This window comes from Rhinoderma darwinii, chromosome 3 (genome assembly GCF_050947455.1).
Source record: "Rhinoderma darwinii isolate aRhiDar2 chromosome 3, aRhiDar2.hap1, whole genome shotgun sequence".
NCBI lineage: Eukaryota > Metazoa > Chordata > Amphibia > Anura > Rhinodermatidae > Rhinoderma > Rhinoderma darwinii.
The window spans coordinates 206,680,658-206,699,938 of record NC_134689.1 but is presented as its reverse complement, the minus strand read 5'-3'; the positions used below and the strand labels follow the sequence as shown (position 1 = coordinate 206,699,938).

Here is a 19,281-nt window from a genome sequence, read left to right as displayed (position 1 = left end):
GAAATAGTCCGGGCTGTGGCTTCAGCACGGATGGAGGCAGGTGCGGCAAGTGGCGCCAGACGTGGCGGGCAGTATCCGATGAAGCGGTAGACACTTGATGTGGCAGATGGCACTTGGCGTGGCAGATGACACTTGAACGCAGGTAGGCACAGGAACAATACGGAATACAGGAACGGTAACAGGGCACGGGTAACAGCTGGAACGGGAGACACTAAGGGACCATTTGCGAGACAGACTGGGAAAGACTAACAACGCTCAGGCAAGGATTAGAAGGCCAGGGGCCTTCTTATAGACCAGGAAATCGTGGCAGTTGATGGTGATGACTATTTCCTAATTGCGCGCGCTGGCCCTTTAAGGCCGGGCGCGAGCGTGTGCGCGCACCCTACGGGACCCAGCCGAACGGAGCGGAAGTGAGCGCTGGCATCTCCTAGGAGGGAGACGGAGGCCAGCGCTCACAGATCCATGGCTGCGGGCGTCGGGAGGTGAGTAAACCCGACGGCCCGCGGCCATGGACGCTACACCTCCATATCTCCATCGCAAGGACCCACCAACATTTCCTTCATTTCTCAGTGTGTTCTCTGCATTTCCAATTTGTTGCTCTCCCTTTTGGGCTTGCCTAATCTCCTCGGGAATTCACCAAGGTCCTGGTGGCTCTCATGGCGCTTATCTGCGCCGGGGTAGTCACTGTAATCCCTCACCTGCACGACCTCTTGGTTAAAGAGACTCTGTCACCACATTATAAGTGCCCTATCTCCTACATAAGGGGATCGGCGCTATAATGTAGGTAACAGCAGTGCTTTTTATTTAGAAAAACGATTATTTTTGCCACGTTGGGAGTGATTTTAGCTTTATGCTAATTAGTTTCTTAATGCCCAAGTGGGCGTGTTTTTACTTTAGACTAAGTGGGCGTTGTACAGAGGAGTGTATGACGCTGACCAATCAGCGTCAGACACTTCTCTCCATTCATTTACACAGCAGATAGCGATATCGCTATGTGCAGCCACATAAACACACTATTGCGTTACTGCAGTGTCCTGACAATGAATATACATTACCTCCAGCCATGACGTGATGTTTATTCAGAATCCTGTCACTTCTGTAGCGTCTCTGTGATATTTACAGCAAGGCAAGCGTAATCTCGTGAGATTACGCTGTAAACTGTAATTTAAAACGAGATTACGTTTGCCTTGCTGGAAATCTCCCAGAAAAGATTCAGAAGTGTCGGGATTCTGAATACACATCACGTCCTGGCTGGAGGTAATGTATATTCACTGGACACTGCAGTAACGTTAGTCTCGGTGTATGTGGCTGCACATAAGCGATATCGCTATGTGCTACGTAAATGAATGGAGAGAAGTGTATGACGCTGATTGGTCAGCATCATACACTCCTCTGTACAACGCCCACTTGGTCTAAAGTAAAAACACGACCACTTGGGCATTAAGAAACTAATTAGCATAAAGCTAAAAATTGCTCATAAAGTGGTAAAAATAGATTTTTCGAAATAAAAAGCACTGCTGTCACCTACATTACAGCGCCGATCTCCTTATGTAGGAGATAGGGCACTTATAATGTGGTGAGAGTGTCTCTTTAAGGCATGCACCTGAGGGGACAATCTTCAGTCCTCCGATCTCAACAAGGAAAGATCCTAATTGGTCCCATCTAAAAACATGGAGTTTTTGGGAATGATTCTCAATACCAGGACAGCAAGGGTCTTTGTTTTGGTGAACAAAGTAGCCTCCATTTAAACAGAGGTGGCTCTTCTTTGCCAGGACACTCCTTTATCCGTTTTTGAATGCGAGTCCTGGGTAGAATTGTGTTGACCTTTTGAGGTGGTTCCATGTGCATAGTTCCAAACCAGGTTTCTCCAAAGGGCAATCCATTCATGCTGGGACAAGTCTCTGGACTCGCTGGACAAAGAGCAAAGAGGATTCTCCGGTCTTCTCGGGTCCGTCGGGTGTTGCGATGGTGGCAGACCGCACCGACCATCTCGATTGGCTGGTCTTTTCTTCAACTCTAGTGGCTAGTCATCTCGCCATAAAATCTATTTCTCATTTGGTTTCATCGGGGGACATAGATCCGCCCTCTTTTTTTTTTTTGGGGGGTTTATTCTAGGCCTGGGACCTATAGTTCTGTTTGGTTTTCTCCTGGGACTGTCGACATCTTTCTTTTTGCATTTTTTTTTTTTTTTTCCTACAGCTTTTGTACAAACTAAATTTAGCTAGTGTTTGTGAGAAGGTTAAGGCCTGCCTGGGTGGAGCTAAGACTCTTTCCTACACACGCCCCATTGAGTAGGGGAGTAGTAATATCCAGTTGTAAATTCATGTAGAAAAGATGCTTCAGTATTGTTTTTTTCTAAAAAGGGGCTGTTCACATCTTCGTTGGGGTATTCCGTTGTTCTGCTCAGTCAGGAGCAGAACAAGGGAATACCGGAAGCAACGGTTCCATTGCACCCGGTGGCCAACAGAACCCACTGAACATCAATGGGTTCCGTCGGCTTTCCATCTGTGTCCGTGATTTTACCTGAAACAATAGCGCAGCATTCTGCGTTATTTCCGGCGATCCCTGCCAGATCTGCGATGGAGGCCCCTAATGGAGCCTCCAATGCAGATGTGAACAGCCCCTAAGGGTGCAGTCAGATGCAGCAGATTTTGTTGCAGGAATTTTTTGAAATGGAGAATATGTTCCATTCATCTAAATGGAACTTGCAGAAGTCCATGCACCTGCTGCCTTAGCAACCCCATTCCGATAAATGGAACCGATTTTCAGGCACAGAAAATTTCTGCAACAAAATCTGCCGCGTGTGACTGCACTCATAAGGTCCTTTTACACAAGCAAATGATTGGGCAAACAAGCATTCGTAATTTATATGAATGCTTGTTCCTGATCATTGCCCTGTGTAAACAGGGCAACGATCAGCTGATGAACTAGCAAATGCTCATTCATCGGCTGATCGTATAGTTTGTTTTTTTTAAACTCTGTTTATTGTAGTTCTACATAAAGAAACCATTTACAAGAACAAAAACAATAACATTCCTGCATAAAAAGAGTTCACATGGTAATCAATAATGTCACATAATACATAGAAATAAGCCATAGTAGACCCAACAATGTCACCGCATTCAGGCGGAACATAGACACAAGGAGAAATTTGCATGAAAATTTACATAGTCTAATACGTAACATTACCCAGGTCAAAAATAAAAAGTGTACTAGATATTACCCAGTCGGAGGTCAATCAATCCCCCGAAACGCATTGTGTTAAGGAAGCTCTAAGGTCGCTCACGCTGAAAGAGGTACGAGGAGAACACCACCACCCCACCCCCCCAAACCTGCATAAACTTATGTTGACATCCTCTGTGTTTATACACCACATTCTCATATGGGAGTATAGAGTTAACTAGCTTTTTCCACTGGGAGATCTCCGGAGAGATATTGATCGTATAGTTTATGCATCAATAAATATTATCGTTGCCGGCTGCACATCTCCCTGTGTAAACTGGGAGATGAGCTGCCGACATGAATGTAATGCATGGGGACGAGCGATCGCAGTAACGATCACTCGTCCCCATACTTTACTGATCATCGCTCCTCGTGAAAGGAGCAAACGAGATGTCTCGTAGGTCGGCGTTCATTGTTACGGCCAAAATTGGCAGGTTGTAAAGGGCATATCAGGAGAGACATTGGTGTTTACTCTGCAAAGAAATTTAAGACCGCAAGTTAATTACATAAGCAGGTGCGTTTGGTTTTATGTAAATAAACGTCACCCTTCCTTGTTCAGCTTCAGCGCTGGGTTTATCTTCTGCAGTGCAATAGGGGTAATTGACAAAATCTTCTGGGTCAAACAACATTTTTGTGTATAGCTTACCATATTCTGCAGTATGGCAAAAATGAATAGCGTTATTTTGCATATTGATAATAGGAGTCAATCAAATAGAAGACCTTGCAGAGCGGATTTTTTCCTGCGGCAAATCGGCAGCGTAATGCATTACCAGCAAAGTAAATGAGATTTCAAGTAATATCTCTGTGTTGCAGAATTTTTCCACTTGTTAGTTCATCTGGATTCCAGATTTTAAAATCTACAGCATGTCAATTTGTCTTGCATTTCCATCTCGGATTTGTAGCTGCCAAGTTTTTTAGTTTTTTTTTAAAAAAAAGCATCAAAATCTGCGGCATATAATCAGTGCCTATTTCCACATCAAGATGTAACGTCCACATCTAAAAACGCATTAAAAAAAACATAATATTAAGAGTACGTGCGGTATTTTCCTGTGGAATTACCTGCATTTATCTGCGTTGTCAATGAATATTTTCTGCAATAAATTCTGTGAACATGTAACCTGTGTTAAGACAAAACTTTTGAAGATCGTTGTCCGTTTATTCCCAGTGTCCCAGTAGTGTTAGCAGCATCTTCTCATGAAATCTTTTTGTATTTATGTATAGCCTGTTGATTGTAGCTCAGTGGGAATTGTACATTTTATTTTGAGGTCCTCAATGGAAATTACATTTATTGTTTTTGTTTTTTTTTGGTTTTATTTTGTAAAGTTGCGGAAGCTTATGGAGTAATGCTTGCTGCTGACAAATTGGATATAAAAAACATGCGACACAGAGTAAAAGATTATTCCTTAGCTGGCGCATACAGAAAAATATTAATACGACCCCAAGATGTTAGCTGGTACGTTTTCCTAATTTGTTTATTTAAATTATATGTAGAACTGTATAATGAAAAGTTATTCAACCTAATATACTTTGCTGTCCGTTATTGTAAAAATGTAATGGTTGCTTTTAGTGACTGCGGGTATAATCTCACCGATTGGCACTAGTATTGTGCATTGTGCAGCACACCTTTTACTGCGGTTTTGGGAAGAGTATTTTGGCCACACGGCTTGTACAGGTGAAACCATGTCTCACAGATACAAGCCATGTGGCCAGAAGCCGCATTGCAAAGCTGCGGTGAAACGGGTGCTGTCTGCATTTTGCAGATATGTTGCTAGGAAACGCCTGATCTGATTACGTGAGCTTCGTGTGGGTGCGGATAGCGAAATTAAGATGACACATGGAAACAACACTGTGGTAATATACGGAACGGTTGCGAAAGCAATTTTGAGGCATTACGGACCCAAATACGTAAACTAGTATCTAGTTTGCGACCTGCACAACTTCAGTGATCATGTGCACGAGGCCTAAGGGTAGGAACACACACACGGCGTGTTCTAGGCAGATACGCTGCGTCAAGATTTGCAGCGTATACGAAATCTCGCAAGATTACGGAGATAAACGAGATTTCGTATCCGTTGCTGGAATCTCACAGAAAAGAGTCAGAAGTGTCAGGATTCTGAATACACATGACGTCCAGGCTGGATGGTCATGTGTATTCATTATCAGGACACTGGATTAACGTTAATCAAGCAGAATCGCTGTGTATGTGGCTGCAGATCATGTTCTAGTAAGAACGCGATTCTGCTGTCTAAATGAATGGAGAGGAGTGCATGATGCCGATTGGTCAGCGTCATACACTCCTCTGTACAACGCCCACTTGGTCGAAAGTAAAAATACGCCCACTTGGGCATTAAGCAACTCATTAGCATAAACCAAAATCGCTCCTAACGTTGTGAAAATAGATCGTTTTTTTAAATAAAAAGCATTACTGTCACCTACATTACAGCGCCGATCTCCTTATGTAGGAGATAGGGCACTTATAATGTGGTGACAGAGCCTCTTTAAAGAGGCTCTGTCACCAGATTTTGCAGCCCCTATCTGCTATTGCATGTGATCGGCGCTGCAATGTAGATTACAGTAACGTTTTTATTTTTAAAAAACGAGCATTTTTGGCCAAGTTATGACCATTTTTGTAGTTATGCAAATGAGGCGTGCAAAAGTCCAAATGGGTGTGTTTAAAAGTAAAAGTCCAAGTGGGCGTGTATTATGTGCGTACATCGGGGCGTTTTTAATACTTTTACTAGCTGGGCGTTCTGATGAGAAGTATCATCCACTTCTCTTCAGAACGCCCAGCTTCTGGCAGTGCAGATCTGTGACGTCACTCACAGGTCCTGCATCGTGTCGGACACATCGGCACCAGAGGCTACAGTTGATTCTGCAGCAGCATCGGCGTTAGCAGGTAAGTAGCTACATCGACTTACCTGCTAACGCCGATGCTGCTGCAGAATCATCTGTAGCCTCTGGTGCCGATGTGTCCTCGCTCGTCTGACACGATGCAGGACCTGTGAGTGACATCACAGCATGATCTGGCAGAAGCTGGGCGTTCTGAAGAGAAGTGGATGATACTTCTCGTCAGAGCGCCCAGCTAGTAAAAGTATTAAAAACGCCCCGATGTACGCACATAATACACGCCCACTTGGACTTTTACTTTTAAACACGCCCAGTTGGACTTTTGCAAGCCTCATTTGCATAACTACAAAAATGGTCATAACTTGGCCAAAAATGCTCGGTTTTTTAAAATAAAAACGTTACTGTAATCTACATTGCAGCGCCTATCTGCTGCAATAGCAGATAGGGGTTGCAAAATCTGGTGACAGAGCCTCTTTAAGTGCGATTTTTTTTTTTTTTTTTTTTTTTTGCGGTGGCATCGCTGTGATGTGCTTAAGAACCCCATTGAATTAAATCCGCAACAGAAGAGCTGCGATTCCGCAGCATTAATTGACATTTGTTGAAATCTCACCCACACTGCTGCTATTGCAATAGGCTGCAGATTTTCCACAATGAATCCGTTGCGCAAAATCCACAGTGTTTACGCTGTGTATTCATACCCTAAGGGCCAGTTCACACGTTGTGTAAATACTGCGGACTTTCCGCAACGGAATTCATTGCGGAAAATTCGCAGCAAATACAGTAGCAGCAAAGTGGATGAGGTTAAACAAATCTCATCCATATGTTGCGGGATTTCCCCATTTCCGCCAAATAGCAGTTCCGTTTGTTGCAGCGGATTTGCGGAGATCCCACCGCAAAAAACGGATCTCAGGAAAAAAAAATTAGATTAAACTTACCTAGGAGTCATTGTTTTATCCTCTTGGGATGATGCTTCATCCTGTATGTCAGTCTCAGGCTGCAGCGGTCTCCTGGGATGAGACGTCATCCCAGGAAGCCGGTTTGTTAGTTTACCGGCTAAGTGCTGCAGTTTTTCGCAGCGGACATTCCGGGCGAAAAACTGCACCATAGAGCGGATGTGCTGCGCACGATTACACAGTGTATCTGCCCCGTGTGAACTCAGCCTAACACTAAGAGAAGGGAGGGGAGAGCAGATAGCCAGGAGCAATGTGGTATCGGATTATGTCAGAATCAGCAGGTCAATCAGCTATGTACAGGAGTTGCACAGACTCTAATGAAGCAAAATGGTAGGATGTTTTTACTGAAGACTGTTTATTCGCTTGCTAAATTTCTAAATAATGACAAATTTCAGTGCAAAGTGGTCCATAGTCTTTAAATGTGGGAACATGGAAAATAAGTACTACTGTTCAAATCTAATTTTTGGTTTATACTCCTGTTTACATAATCCTATCGACCTTGAATGGAGCAGCACCGCACGTGGTTGGGACTCCTGTTCTAGAGATCGGTGGGGCCGTCGGCGATCATACATTTCACCTATTCTGTGGATAATTGCGGGAAAGCCCGTATAAAATATATTTGACTTAGTTAGTGCTGTTTCTAGCCTAGGTGAATAGTTTCCATGGACAAAAAATAAATAAAAATCCATTGTATTTGTGCAGGGAAGTTGTTGTATATGATGATCCTAAGATTTCTCTTGTTGGAACTGACATAGAGAAGATGGAAGGAAAACCATTGCCAGTCTTTAACACAGGTATGCGTGTTCTTCAGCATCTTGTCCTTAAATTAATTCTAATGTTTACATTCATTCTTGTTCACACATGTCGAATTTGACACCGGGTTCGTTGTGGATTCTATACTGAAATCTGCATCTAGTTGAACCACAATCCGCATCCAATGCATGAGAAAGAAGTTTTTGCAACCCTGTACACATGCTACAGCATGCTAATTATTCGCCCGGATTCTGCACAAAAAAGTTGGTGAGTTTACCCACTAGTTGGTGAGCAGATTAGACCCACTAAATGCACATCTGCTGCAAAAATCCGAGATGGCTTCAATTTCTCCCACGGATCCTGCCTATGGCAAATCTGACCTGTGTGAACATAGCCTATAATATCTTGCAACAACTGTTCTGCAGTTTCCACTTTTTTTTTTTTTTTATAACATAAATACTATTTAGAATTAAAAAAAGAAAAAAATGTTTGCTTGTCCATAATAACCAATTTTTTCAGAGGTTGATTCGTTGCTGTGCATGAAAATGAATATCTATAATCGCTGGTACTTTGAGTATTTGCTTTTCAAAATCTCTGGTGGCTCATGATAGCGCTGTAGGTTTGACATGGCCAGTTCAGGCTTTATCTGTGGCCTAGTAGAAGGCAACATGGAATCTCTAGAGTGGCAGTGCTCAGGTTTGGCTTCATATACAGGGCCGTGCCAGTTATCATGGGCCCCAAAAAAAGCAAAAGATAGGACATGTCCTATTTTTTTGCAGTACACTTCTATGGCCCGGACACATTCCCGTGAATAAACGGGAAGGTGTCCGTGCTCAATAGAAGTGAATTTGTCCGTAATTGCAGACAATTTTTACAGTTGTGTGCATGGGGCCTAAGTGTAGTATTGAGGGCAAGTAGAGCTCTGCTTTAACCCCTTCCCGACATCCGCCGTATATATACGGCGCATGTCAGGTGGGGGAATATGGACCCGTGAGCCCGCTCCATAGAACGAGCATCTCTGCTGTGTGTTACAGCCGACACTTCAATGTAACGAGCGGAGTCCCACTAGTTTAACCTGTTAACCCCTTCAGGACCCAGCCTGTTTTGGCCTTCAGGACCCAGCCAATTTTTTCAAATCTGACGTGTTACTTTATGTGGTAATAACGTTGGAATGCTTTTACCTATCCAAGCAATTCTGAGATTGTTTTCTCGTGACATGTTGTACTTTATGTTCGTGAAAAAATGTTGTCGATAATTTTTGTATTTATTTCTGAAAAACACCACAATTTAGAAAAAAATTGCAAAAATTACGATTTTTCTAAATTTAAACGTATCTGCTTGTAAAACGGATAGTAATACCACACAAAATAGTTACTAGTTAACATTTCCAATATGTCTACTTTATGTTTGCATCGTTTTTTGAACGTCCTTTTTATTTTTCTAGGATGTTACAAGGCTTAGAACTTTAGCAGCAATTTCTCATATTTGAAAGAAAATTTCAAAAGGCTATTTTTTCAGGGACCAGTTCAGTTCTGAGGTGGCTTTGAGGGCCTTATATATTAGAAAATCCCCAGAAGTCACCCCATTTTGAAAACTTCACCCCTCAAGGTATTCGAATCAGCATTCACAAAGTGTTATAAAGTAGAGGTGAAATTTACACATTTTATTTTTTTTGCCGAAATTCATTTCTAATAAAAAAAAAAATTTGTAACACAGAAGGTTTTAACAGAGAAATGCAACTCAATATTTATTGCCCAGATTCTGCAGTTTTTAGAAATATCCCACATGTGGTCCTAGTGTGATAATGGACTGAAGCACCGGCCTCAGAAGCAAAGGAGCACCCAGTGGATTTTGGGCCTCCTTTTTTTTAAAATATATTTTAGGCACCTTGTCAGGTTTGAAGAGGTCTTGTGGTGCCAAAACAGTGGAAACACCCCAAAAGTTACCCCATTTTGGAAACTACACCCCTCAAGGAATTTATCTAGGTGTATAGTTAGCATTTTGACCGCACAGGTTTTTCGCTAAATTTATCAGAATTAGTCTGTAAAAATGAAAATCTACTTTTTTCTGAAAAAACATAGAACTTTTTAATATTTACAAGAGATAATAAAGAAAATGCACCCCAACATATGTAAAGCAATGTCTCCCGATTACGGCAATATCCCATATGTGGTAATAAACTGCTGATTGGACCCACAGCAAGGCTCAGAAGGGAAGGAGCGCCATTTGGATTTTGGAGCACAGATTTTGCTGGATTGGTTTTCGGTTCCATGTCGCGTTTGCAACACCCTGGAGGGACAAAAACAGGGGAAACCCTCCAAAAGTGACCCCATTTTGGAAACTACACCTATCAAGGAATTTATCTAGGGGTATAGTTAGCATTTTGACCACACAGGTTTTTCGCTAAATATATTGGAATTAGTCTATAAAAATGCAAATCTACTTTTTTTTCTGAAAAAACATAGAAATTTTGAATATTTACGAGGAATAATGAAGACAGTCACCCCAACATTTGTAAAGCAATGTCTCCTGATTACAGCAATATCCCATATGTGGTAATAAACTGCTGATTGGACCCACAGCAGGGCTCAGAAGGGAAGGAGTGCCATTTGGATTTTGGAGCATGGATTTTGCTGGATTGGTTTTCGGTGCCATGTCGCATTTGCAACGCCCTGGAGAGACCAAAACAGGGGAAACCCCCCAAAAGTGACCCCATTTTGGAAACTACACCTCTCAAGGAATTTATCTAGGGAAATAGTTAGCATTTTGACCACACAGGTTTTTTGCAGAATTTAGTGGAATTAGGCAGTGAAAAAGCATAGAAATTTTAAATTTTTACAAGGAATAAAGGAAAAAAGAGCAACAACATTTGTAAAGCATTTTCTCCTAATTTACGGCAATACCCCATATGTGGTAATAAACTGCTGATTGGACCCATGGCAGCGCTCAGAAGGGAAGTAGCGCCATTTGTATTTTGGAGCACAGATTTTGCTGGATTGTTTTTCGGTGCCATGTCGCCTTTGCAACGCCCTGTAGGGACCAAAACAGTGGAAGCCCCCCAAGTTACCTCATTTTGGAAACACCCCTCAAGAAATTTTTCTAGGGGTATAGTGAGCATTTAGACTCCACAGGTCTTTTGCAGAATTTATTATAATTAGGCAAAGAAAATTAATATCACAATTTTTTTTCCACTAAAATGTTGAATTTTCTCATTTTCACAAGGGATAAAGGAGAAATAAACAACCAATTTTTGTAAAGCTATTTCTCCCGGGTACGGAAATACCCCACATGTGGTCATACATTTTTTTTTCATTAGAAATGAATTAACCCTTTCAGGACTGATCCATTTTTTGCTTTCTTATTTTCGTTTTTCACTACCCGCCTTCCAAGAGCCATAACTTTTTTATTTTTCCGTCAGAGTGATGTGAGAGCTTATTTCTTGCGGGAGGAATTGTAGTTTCTATTGATACCATTTAAAGTGCCATAAAAAGTACTGGGAAACTGGAAAAAAAATAGGAAAATATAGGAAAAAAATCTGATTCCATTCTTTGGGGTTTTAGTTTTTACAGCTTTCGCCGTGCGGTAAAAATGAAAACGACAGCGATTTTGGCGGTTTAAATTATTTACGTTTTTTACGGTGTTCACCGTGCGAGTTAAATAATGGTATATTGTAATAGTTTGGCCTTTTACGGACGTAGCGATATCAATTCTGTTTATTTTTTTACATTACTTTTGAAGAAAAATGGGAAAAGTTAATTTTTTTAACTTTAAACTTTTTTCTTTCTCACTACTAATAACTGTAATTCTTCTACACATTTTATTAGTCCCCTTAGGGGACTTGTACCAGCGATAATTGGATCCGCGGGTACAATATGCTGCAATACTAATGTATTGCAGTGTATTGTTGTTTTTACAGACTCCTGTAACAGCGCGATCTCTGTTCCTGTCCGTTAGTCCCGGGTGTCAGCTGTAATACACAGCTGACACCCGCAGCGTATGGAGCGGGCTCAGCACGTGAGCCCGCTCCATGCTTCACCCCCGCACCATGACGTGCTATTAAGTCATAGTGCTCAAAGGGGTTAATGCACAGCGGATGGTGTGAATATTGCAATTTTCCACTGATATTCCATTTTAGTGCATAATATGTCGTGCCCAGTTTGTGCCCCTGAAGACAAATACCTCATAAAGCGTTAAGTGGGTTCTCCTGGGTATGGCGATGCCATATATGTGGGCACAAACTGCTGTTTGGGCATGCTGCAGGGCTCAAAACAGAGGGACGCCATTTTGCTTTTGGAGCGCAGATTTTGCTTGGTAGTTTTTCTGTTTGGGGTTTTGCTGGTATTTCAGTTTATAATGTGGGGGTGTATGTAATCTGTGCTGAGTACATCAGGGCATAATAAGAGGGTATAAAAATGCAGTAAATAAGTAATAATTCATAGATATGTGGCCGGTGTCGCACTGATAAATGGTGTCGGATCTTATCCGCTTTTCTAAAACACTGCACATTTTGCATCGCCATATTCCTGGGAGCCAGAACGTCTTTATTTTTTCACCACCGGAGCTGCGTGAGGGCTTATTTGTTGCGAGACAATCTGTACTTTTCATTGGTACCATTTTGGAGTACATGCGATTTTTTTTTTTTTTTTTTTTTTTTTTTTTTTTTTTTTTTTTTAATCACTTTTTATTACATTTTTTTGCAAGCCGGGTGACCAAAAACAAGCAATTCTGACAATGTTTTTTAGTTTATTTTTTGCGGCGTTCACCGTGCACTATAAATGACAATTATATTTTATTCTGCAGGTCGGTACGATTACGGCGATACCATATGTATATAAGGTTTTTTATGTTTTGCAGCGTTTGCGCAATAAAATCACTTTAGTCAAAAAAGCTGTGTAAGTGCTTGTTTTTTGCGGGACGGGTTGTAGTTTTTATCGGTATTATTTTCGGGTACATGCGACTTTTTGATCACTTTTTATGCTCTACTTTCGGAGGGGTGGTGACCAAAAAATAGCGATTCTGGTGTAGTTTTTTATTGATTTTTTTTTTTGGGGGTGTTCATCGTGCGGGAAAAATAACACTATAGTTTTATAGTTGGGGTCGTTACGAACGCGGTGATACCAGATATGTGTACTTTTTTAAACGTGTTCATTTTTTTCTATAATGAAAGACTTATTATAGGAAAAAAATGCAGTGTTTGTTAATATAACTTATAACTTTTATTTTGACCCTTTTTTTAAAACATTTTTATTATCTTTTTTTTTTTACCTTTTTCACCTGTCCCACTAGGGGACACTTAGACTTGCAGCTTTGATCGCTGCTAGAGTACATTACACTACACACGTAGTGTAATGTACTCTAACTGTCATTGTGACGTGACAGTCACACTGACGGGAAGCCTCGGAGGACCGGCCGGAGGCTGCTCCTCCGAGGTTTCCGTACATGGCAACCCGGAGGTCATTGTCTGACCTCCGATTGCCGTGACAAGCATCGGTAGCCCCCACGATTACTTCGTTGGGGCTGCCGATGTGCTTCAAACCACTTAAATGCGGCGACGGCAATCAGTCGCCGCATTTATGGGGTTAATTGCCGAAATCAGCGGCGATGGTCCGCTGACTGGCAAGGCTGGAGTGTCAGCTGTCGGGGACAGCTGACCTCCCGGTTCCCGGACACTGTCTGTTATGACAGTGTGCGCTGGGAACTACTCCGCAATCGTACGTCTGGATGCGGGAGCTAACCCCTCTGCAGGACGTACTATTGCGGAGCAGCGCGTGAAGAGGTTAAATGTGAGGGTCCATAGCGACCGTGGCATTTAAATGACTAAAAATATGGGGGGTGGCCCCATGTAACGTTCCAACGGCCCGCAACATGATCCCCCAGGTCTGCCATCTTTGTACTTCTATGAAGCCCTGCCTCCAACAGAGCTTCATAGGAGAGTGTCAGTATCACGATATACTGCAATATATTAGTAGTTTTTTTTTTCCCTCAAGCACAATGGAAAAAAAAAAGAAAATTAACATAACTGGTATCGATGCGTCTGTAAAAGTCTTAACCATTACAAAATATCATTATTTAGCCCGCACAGTGAATGCCATAAAAAATGCCAGAATCACAGTTTTTTGGTCACTTCATCTCTCTCAAAAAATGGAATAAAGTGATCAAAAAGTCTCTTGTACCAATAGAAAGTACAGCTTGGCCCGCAAAAAATAAGGCTTCATACCACTCAATCAACTCAAATTTTATTTTTAACCATCAGTTTTTTCCTTAAAGTAGTAGAACATTAAAAAAATTATATAAATTTGGTATCACCATAATCGTATTGACCCGCAGAATGAATTTAACGCCGTTTTTACCGCACAGTGAATGTCGTAAAAAGAAAGCCCACCAAAAGATTGAGGAATCGCTGTTTTTTTTCTACTCTACAAATAATTTTTTTACAGCTTCCCACTACATTATATTGTACAATAAATGGTGCCGTGAAAATCTACAACTCGTCCAGCAAAAAACAAGCCCTCATATGGCAATATTGATGGAAAAATAAAAAAGTTATGGCTTTTGGAATGTGGGGAAGAAAAAACTAAAGTGAAAATCCGAAAAATGGCTGCGGCGGGAAGGGTTAAAGGTCTTCAAGAGGAGTTTCAAACAAGACGTTAGAGTGATACAGAGACACTAATGCAGTCAACACTTTCCTACATACTTACTCAGGGGCGTAACTAGGAAAGACTGGGTCCCATAGCAAACTTTTGACCGGGGCCCCCCCTCCCCCGGGTGTCACACAACCCCCCCCCCCCTTGTAGATAGTGCCTTTTTTACAAACCCCCCCTTTTGATAACGCCATACAGCCCCCCTGTAGATAACGCCATACAGCCCCCCCTGTAGATAACGCCATACAGCCCCCTTTGCAGATATCTACAGGGGGGACTGTATGGCGTTATCTACGGGGGGACTGTATGGCGTTATCTACAGGGGGGCTGTATGGCGTTATCTACAGGGGGGCTGTATGGCGTTATCTACGGGGGGACTGTATGGCGTTATCTACAGGGGGACTGTATGGTGTTATCTACGGGGGGACTGTATGGCGTTATCTACAGGGGGGACTGTATGGCGTTCCCTACAGGGGGGACTGTATGGCGTTCCCTACAGGGGGGACTGTATGGCGTTCCCTACAGGGGGGACTGTATGGCGTTCCCTACAGGGGGGACTGTATGGCGTTACCTACAGGGAGTCTGTATGGCGTTCCCTACAGGGGGGGTCTGTAGGGAACGCCATACAGTCCCCCCTGTAGGGAACGCCATACAGCCCCCCCTGTAAGGAACGCCATACAGCCGTCCCCCCTGTAGGGAACGCCATACAGCCCCCCTGTAGGCAACGCCATACAGCGTCCCCCCCCTGTAGGGAATGCCTTACAGCGTCCCCCCCTGTAGGGAATGCCATACAGCGTCCCCCCCTGTAGGGAACGCCATGCAGCGTCACCCCCCTGTAGGGAACGCCATACAGCGTCCCCCCTCCCAAAAAAATGCGACCTACAGTGTGTCCTAATAAAAGACATGTATCCCCTCTCCACAGGACAGGGGATACATGTGTGATCGCTGGCAGCGATAGGGAGAACGGGGGACTGAAAGTCCCCTGAAGTTCTCCATGACTAACCTCTGACTTCCGGCGTCTTCGCAGCTCAATAAAAATGAAAGGAGTGCTGGTCACGCATGCGCACAAGCGGGACCGGCGCTCCATTCATTTCTCCGGAGCTGCAGACAGACCCCGGAAGTCAGAGGTTTGTGATGGAGAACTTCAGGGGACTTTCAGTCCCCCGTTCTCTTTATCGCTGCCAGCGATCACACATGTATCCCCTGTCCTGTGGATAGGGGATACATGTCTTTTGTTTAATGGCAGAGCGGGGAGATACCTCCCTGCTCTGCCGTAGTGATCAGTGGCGTCCCGCTGTAGCAGCCATAGCGGCTGCTAGCAGAGCCTCCGGCCATGGTGGGGGCTCGTGACGGCGGGCCACACGGGCCCCCTCATGCCGCGGGCCCCGTAGCAGCCGCTACTGCTGCTACGGCGGTAGTTACGCCACTGTACTTACTGCTAAATGTGTAATATTATACACTGGATTCTCAGGATCTTTTGATATAAGGGGCTCATAGAAAGTCTCCTTGATGTTGAAAAGCAGCATTCAGATTTAGTTTTCTAAACTACTGAAAAAATAAACTGTATAATATGCAGCAGTAGACCTGTTTATTAAACCTATGAAATATGTAAGTTTTTTTCTTTCCTGTATATTGCTGGTTGAATAAAACGTACAAAACAATTAAGTAATTTGAATGCACTTTAAGGCCCGTTTCACAGGAGCATAATGTGGGTGCAAGTCCCGTTAGACCGTGGGTCTAATGACCCGAACTGGCAGCATCATAGATTACTATGATGCTGTTAGGTTTTGTTATTAGACCAGTGTGAAACTGGCCATGAATTATTTGCTCTGGGCAAAAACAGGTTTCGATGGTTCTGTTCACAATGGGTGGAAACAGAGTAAAAACATCATCGAACAACAAAAATGTAGGTAAAAGCTATATATATATATATATATATATATATATATATATATATATATATATGCCACAACTTTCTAACTATTATATTTGCCCTAAGAGAGTGAAGGAACAATGGGGAAATGTTTAAAACACAATAGTATGAAATGCTACCATGTATGTATCCTATCTCAATGTTAACCAACGTGATTAAAATCACTAATAGATATAAGCATAAAAAACAATGGTAATCCAGCATTTTGAATTTACCTTCTTGCAGATTTTATATTGTAATATTGTGCACTCTCCTAGCTGTCATGGATAGAAGATTAACCAAGCTGGATCTTATAAACACATCTGAGAGTACAGTAAAAAAAAAAAAAAAATGTCTAATAAAATCTTTTATTTTTTCCCACAGAAGGAAAATACAGAGCATTGAGGATGGATTTTTCCCTGCCTCCGTCTACATATGCGACAATGGCTATCAGAGAAGTGCTTAAGATGGACACCAGTATCAAGAACCAAACACAGCTGAATACTGTGTGGTTGCGCTGAGTTCTGTAATTTTGCTGTTTGTTTTGTATTTTATTTTCAGCAGTTATACTCACGTGATTGAAAGAGACAGATTTGTTTAAACCCCCAAAAAATTTTTATCCTGCAAATCCTCACAATTCTTTTGTTCATCCATCTCCAATAATTTCTTCCAAGTGTCGAGATGTCTATTCTTGTGCGTGCCAAAACAGAACCTGATCTCTTCCGCTGCAGTGGAAACTTTCAACTAAATGGGGATTTGTCATAATGGAATTGGACATGTCCACTAAGTGGATAAATCCAGATTGGTTGGTAGCTGGGTATAATTTTAGCTTATTCTGCTATCACAGTACTTTTCTATTTCAGAGTGATAAAAACATACTGAATTGGAAATTATGTATTGAGGTGTTAGGGTATGTTCACACGGCCTATTTACGGACGTAATTCGGGCGTTTTTGCCCCGAATTACGTCTGAAAATAGCGCCTCAATAGCGCTGACAAACATCTGCCCATTGAAAGCAATGGGCAGACGTTTGTCTGTTCACACGAGGCGTAATTTACACGCCGCTGTCCAATGACGGCGCGTAAATAGACACCCGCGTCAAAGAAGTGACCTGTCACTTCTTTGGCCGTAATTGGAGCCGTTATTGGAGCCGTTATTCATTGACTCCAATGAATAGCAGCGCTAATTACGGCCGTAAGGGACGCGGCGTTCAAGCGCCTGCACATGCCGGTACGGCTGAAATTACGGGGATGTTTTCAGGCTGAAACATCCCTGTAATTTCAGCCGTAACGGACGCCCTCGTGTGAACATACCCTTAGGGTATGTGCACACAAACTCAAACATCTGAAAATACGGATCTGTTTTCAGAGAAAACAGCCTCTGATTTTCAGGCGTTTTTGAAGCTGAAAATGAAGCTGCTTTTCATTTGGAGCTTCTTTTCAGGCGTTTTTTTAGATGTTTTTCATAGTGTCAATGGAAAATCGGCTCCAAAAAACGCCTCAAGAAGTGACATGCTACTTCATTTTACGCTCAGTTTTTCAAAACCGTGGCATAAAAAGACGCCCCGTATGAACTAAATGCTGTTTTTCCCATTGATTTCAATGGGCAGATGTTTGTAGGCGTTCAGCTTTCGTTTTTTCAGGCATAAACGCCCCAAAATACGCCTGAAAACACTGCGTGTGAACATACCCTTAAAGTTAAACTTTTGCTGAGATTTCCTGCACTATGTTTTATATTTTTTCAGTTACTCCTTAACACTTTTCAGTACTCGTATATGCTAATAAAGCAACAGTTTGTAGTCTGCTTATATGGAGTGCTGGAAAAATGTAACATTTCATGCTCAATGTCTAGTAATGTTTACTTTTTATTAAGAGTTCAAAATTATAAGACTATTGTCAAATGCTTAAAAGGGTTGTACAGGATTAGAAAAACATAGTGGCTTTCTTCCAAAAACAGCACCACACCTGTCGATTGGATGTGCCTGGTATTGCAGTTTAGAGCCTTTGAGGTGAATGGGGCTGAACTGCAATACCACACACAACTTGTGGACTGGTGTGAAAGAAAAACATTGATGCTTCCTAACCCTGCACAACACCTTTAATATTGTATGAAGCAATTCTGATAGATTCTCTATTTTTTTTTTTCTGTCCGGATTATCCCATTAGCTAATCCATGGTTTTATGTTTTCTTAAGAAACTTGTGTAGAACTCTTTATTTTTTTGCCAACTTGCCTCTACCTCACATCATGTTCAGGAAATCATCTTACCGGTCTTTTTAAGAAATAGAGATTTGGATCCTGGTGCCAGGAATAGAGAAACCTTCAGGAGAGCAGTCTCCAGAGCGTGATGTGAAAGGGGTTATGATAAATAAAGAAAAATTGCTGTAAGACTCGGGAAACTTCAGTCCCTTTAAAAATAATTTTTTACAGTAAGGAAACATGCTTTATTTTTATTATGTTTAAAAGTTGGAATTTTATGTTTCAGAATACAATTAATAGTCTTAAATAACACTGTAAAGCCATCTGAAACGGTTTTGCTAACTTATGCTACAGTGTTTCTAGATATCTTACAAAGTCATTTTATTAATAAATCAAGTGAATATAAACGGGTTTGTTTTTCTATGCTGTGATTAGAATAATGTATAGCAGCAGTTATAGTTTATCCATTGCCATCACTGACAAAAGGCTTTTACCTTAAAGGGGTATTACGACGCTAGGACCTCCTATATATTGGTAGAAAGTTAGTCCTGAGTCCCTCACTGTGCCTTTGGGATTGAAGCAGGCTGCACATGTCCCCAGTACTCTCCATTATAGTCTATAGGGCAGAGTTTCCCAACCTTTTCAGGCTCGAGGCACCCCAGGGGAAAAAAAAAAATTCTCAGGGCACCCCTACCAAAAATTGTTTACAAAACGACAAAAAATGGCTAAAAACAAGCACTACACTCTTAGGGTATG

The 19,281-nt window shown here is 42.1% G+C and overlaps 1 protein-coding gene across 2 annotated transcripts in view; it reads left to right on the top strand.

Annotated features, from left to right (window-relative positions):
• PUS7 (pseudouridine synthase 7) overlaps positions 1-18,917 on the top strand; it is a 109,905-nt gene extending 90,988 nt beyond the window's left edge. For both annotated transcript variants that reach the window (XM_075857295.1, XM_075857296.1), the window contains 3 exons: positions 4,546-4,675; positions 7,725-7,816; positions 16,713-18,917. In XM_075857295.1, the coding sequence (XP_075713410.1) occupies positions 4,546-4,675; positions 7,725-7,816; positions 16,713-16,849 (359 nt within the window). In that variant the 3' untranslated portion in view covers positions 16,850-18,917. The remainder of the gene's footprint in view (positions 1-4,545; positions 4,676-7,724; positions 7,817-16,712) is intronic.
• Positions 18,918-19,281: the final 364 nt, after the last annotated feature.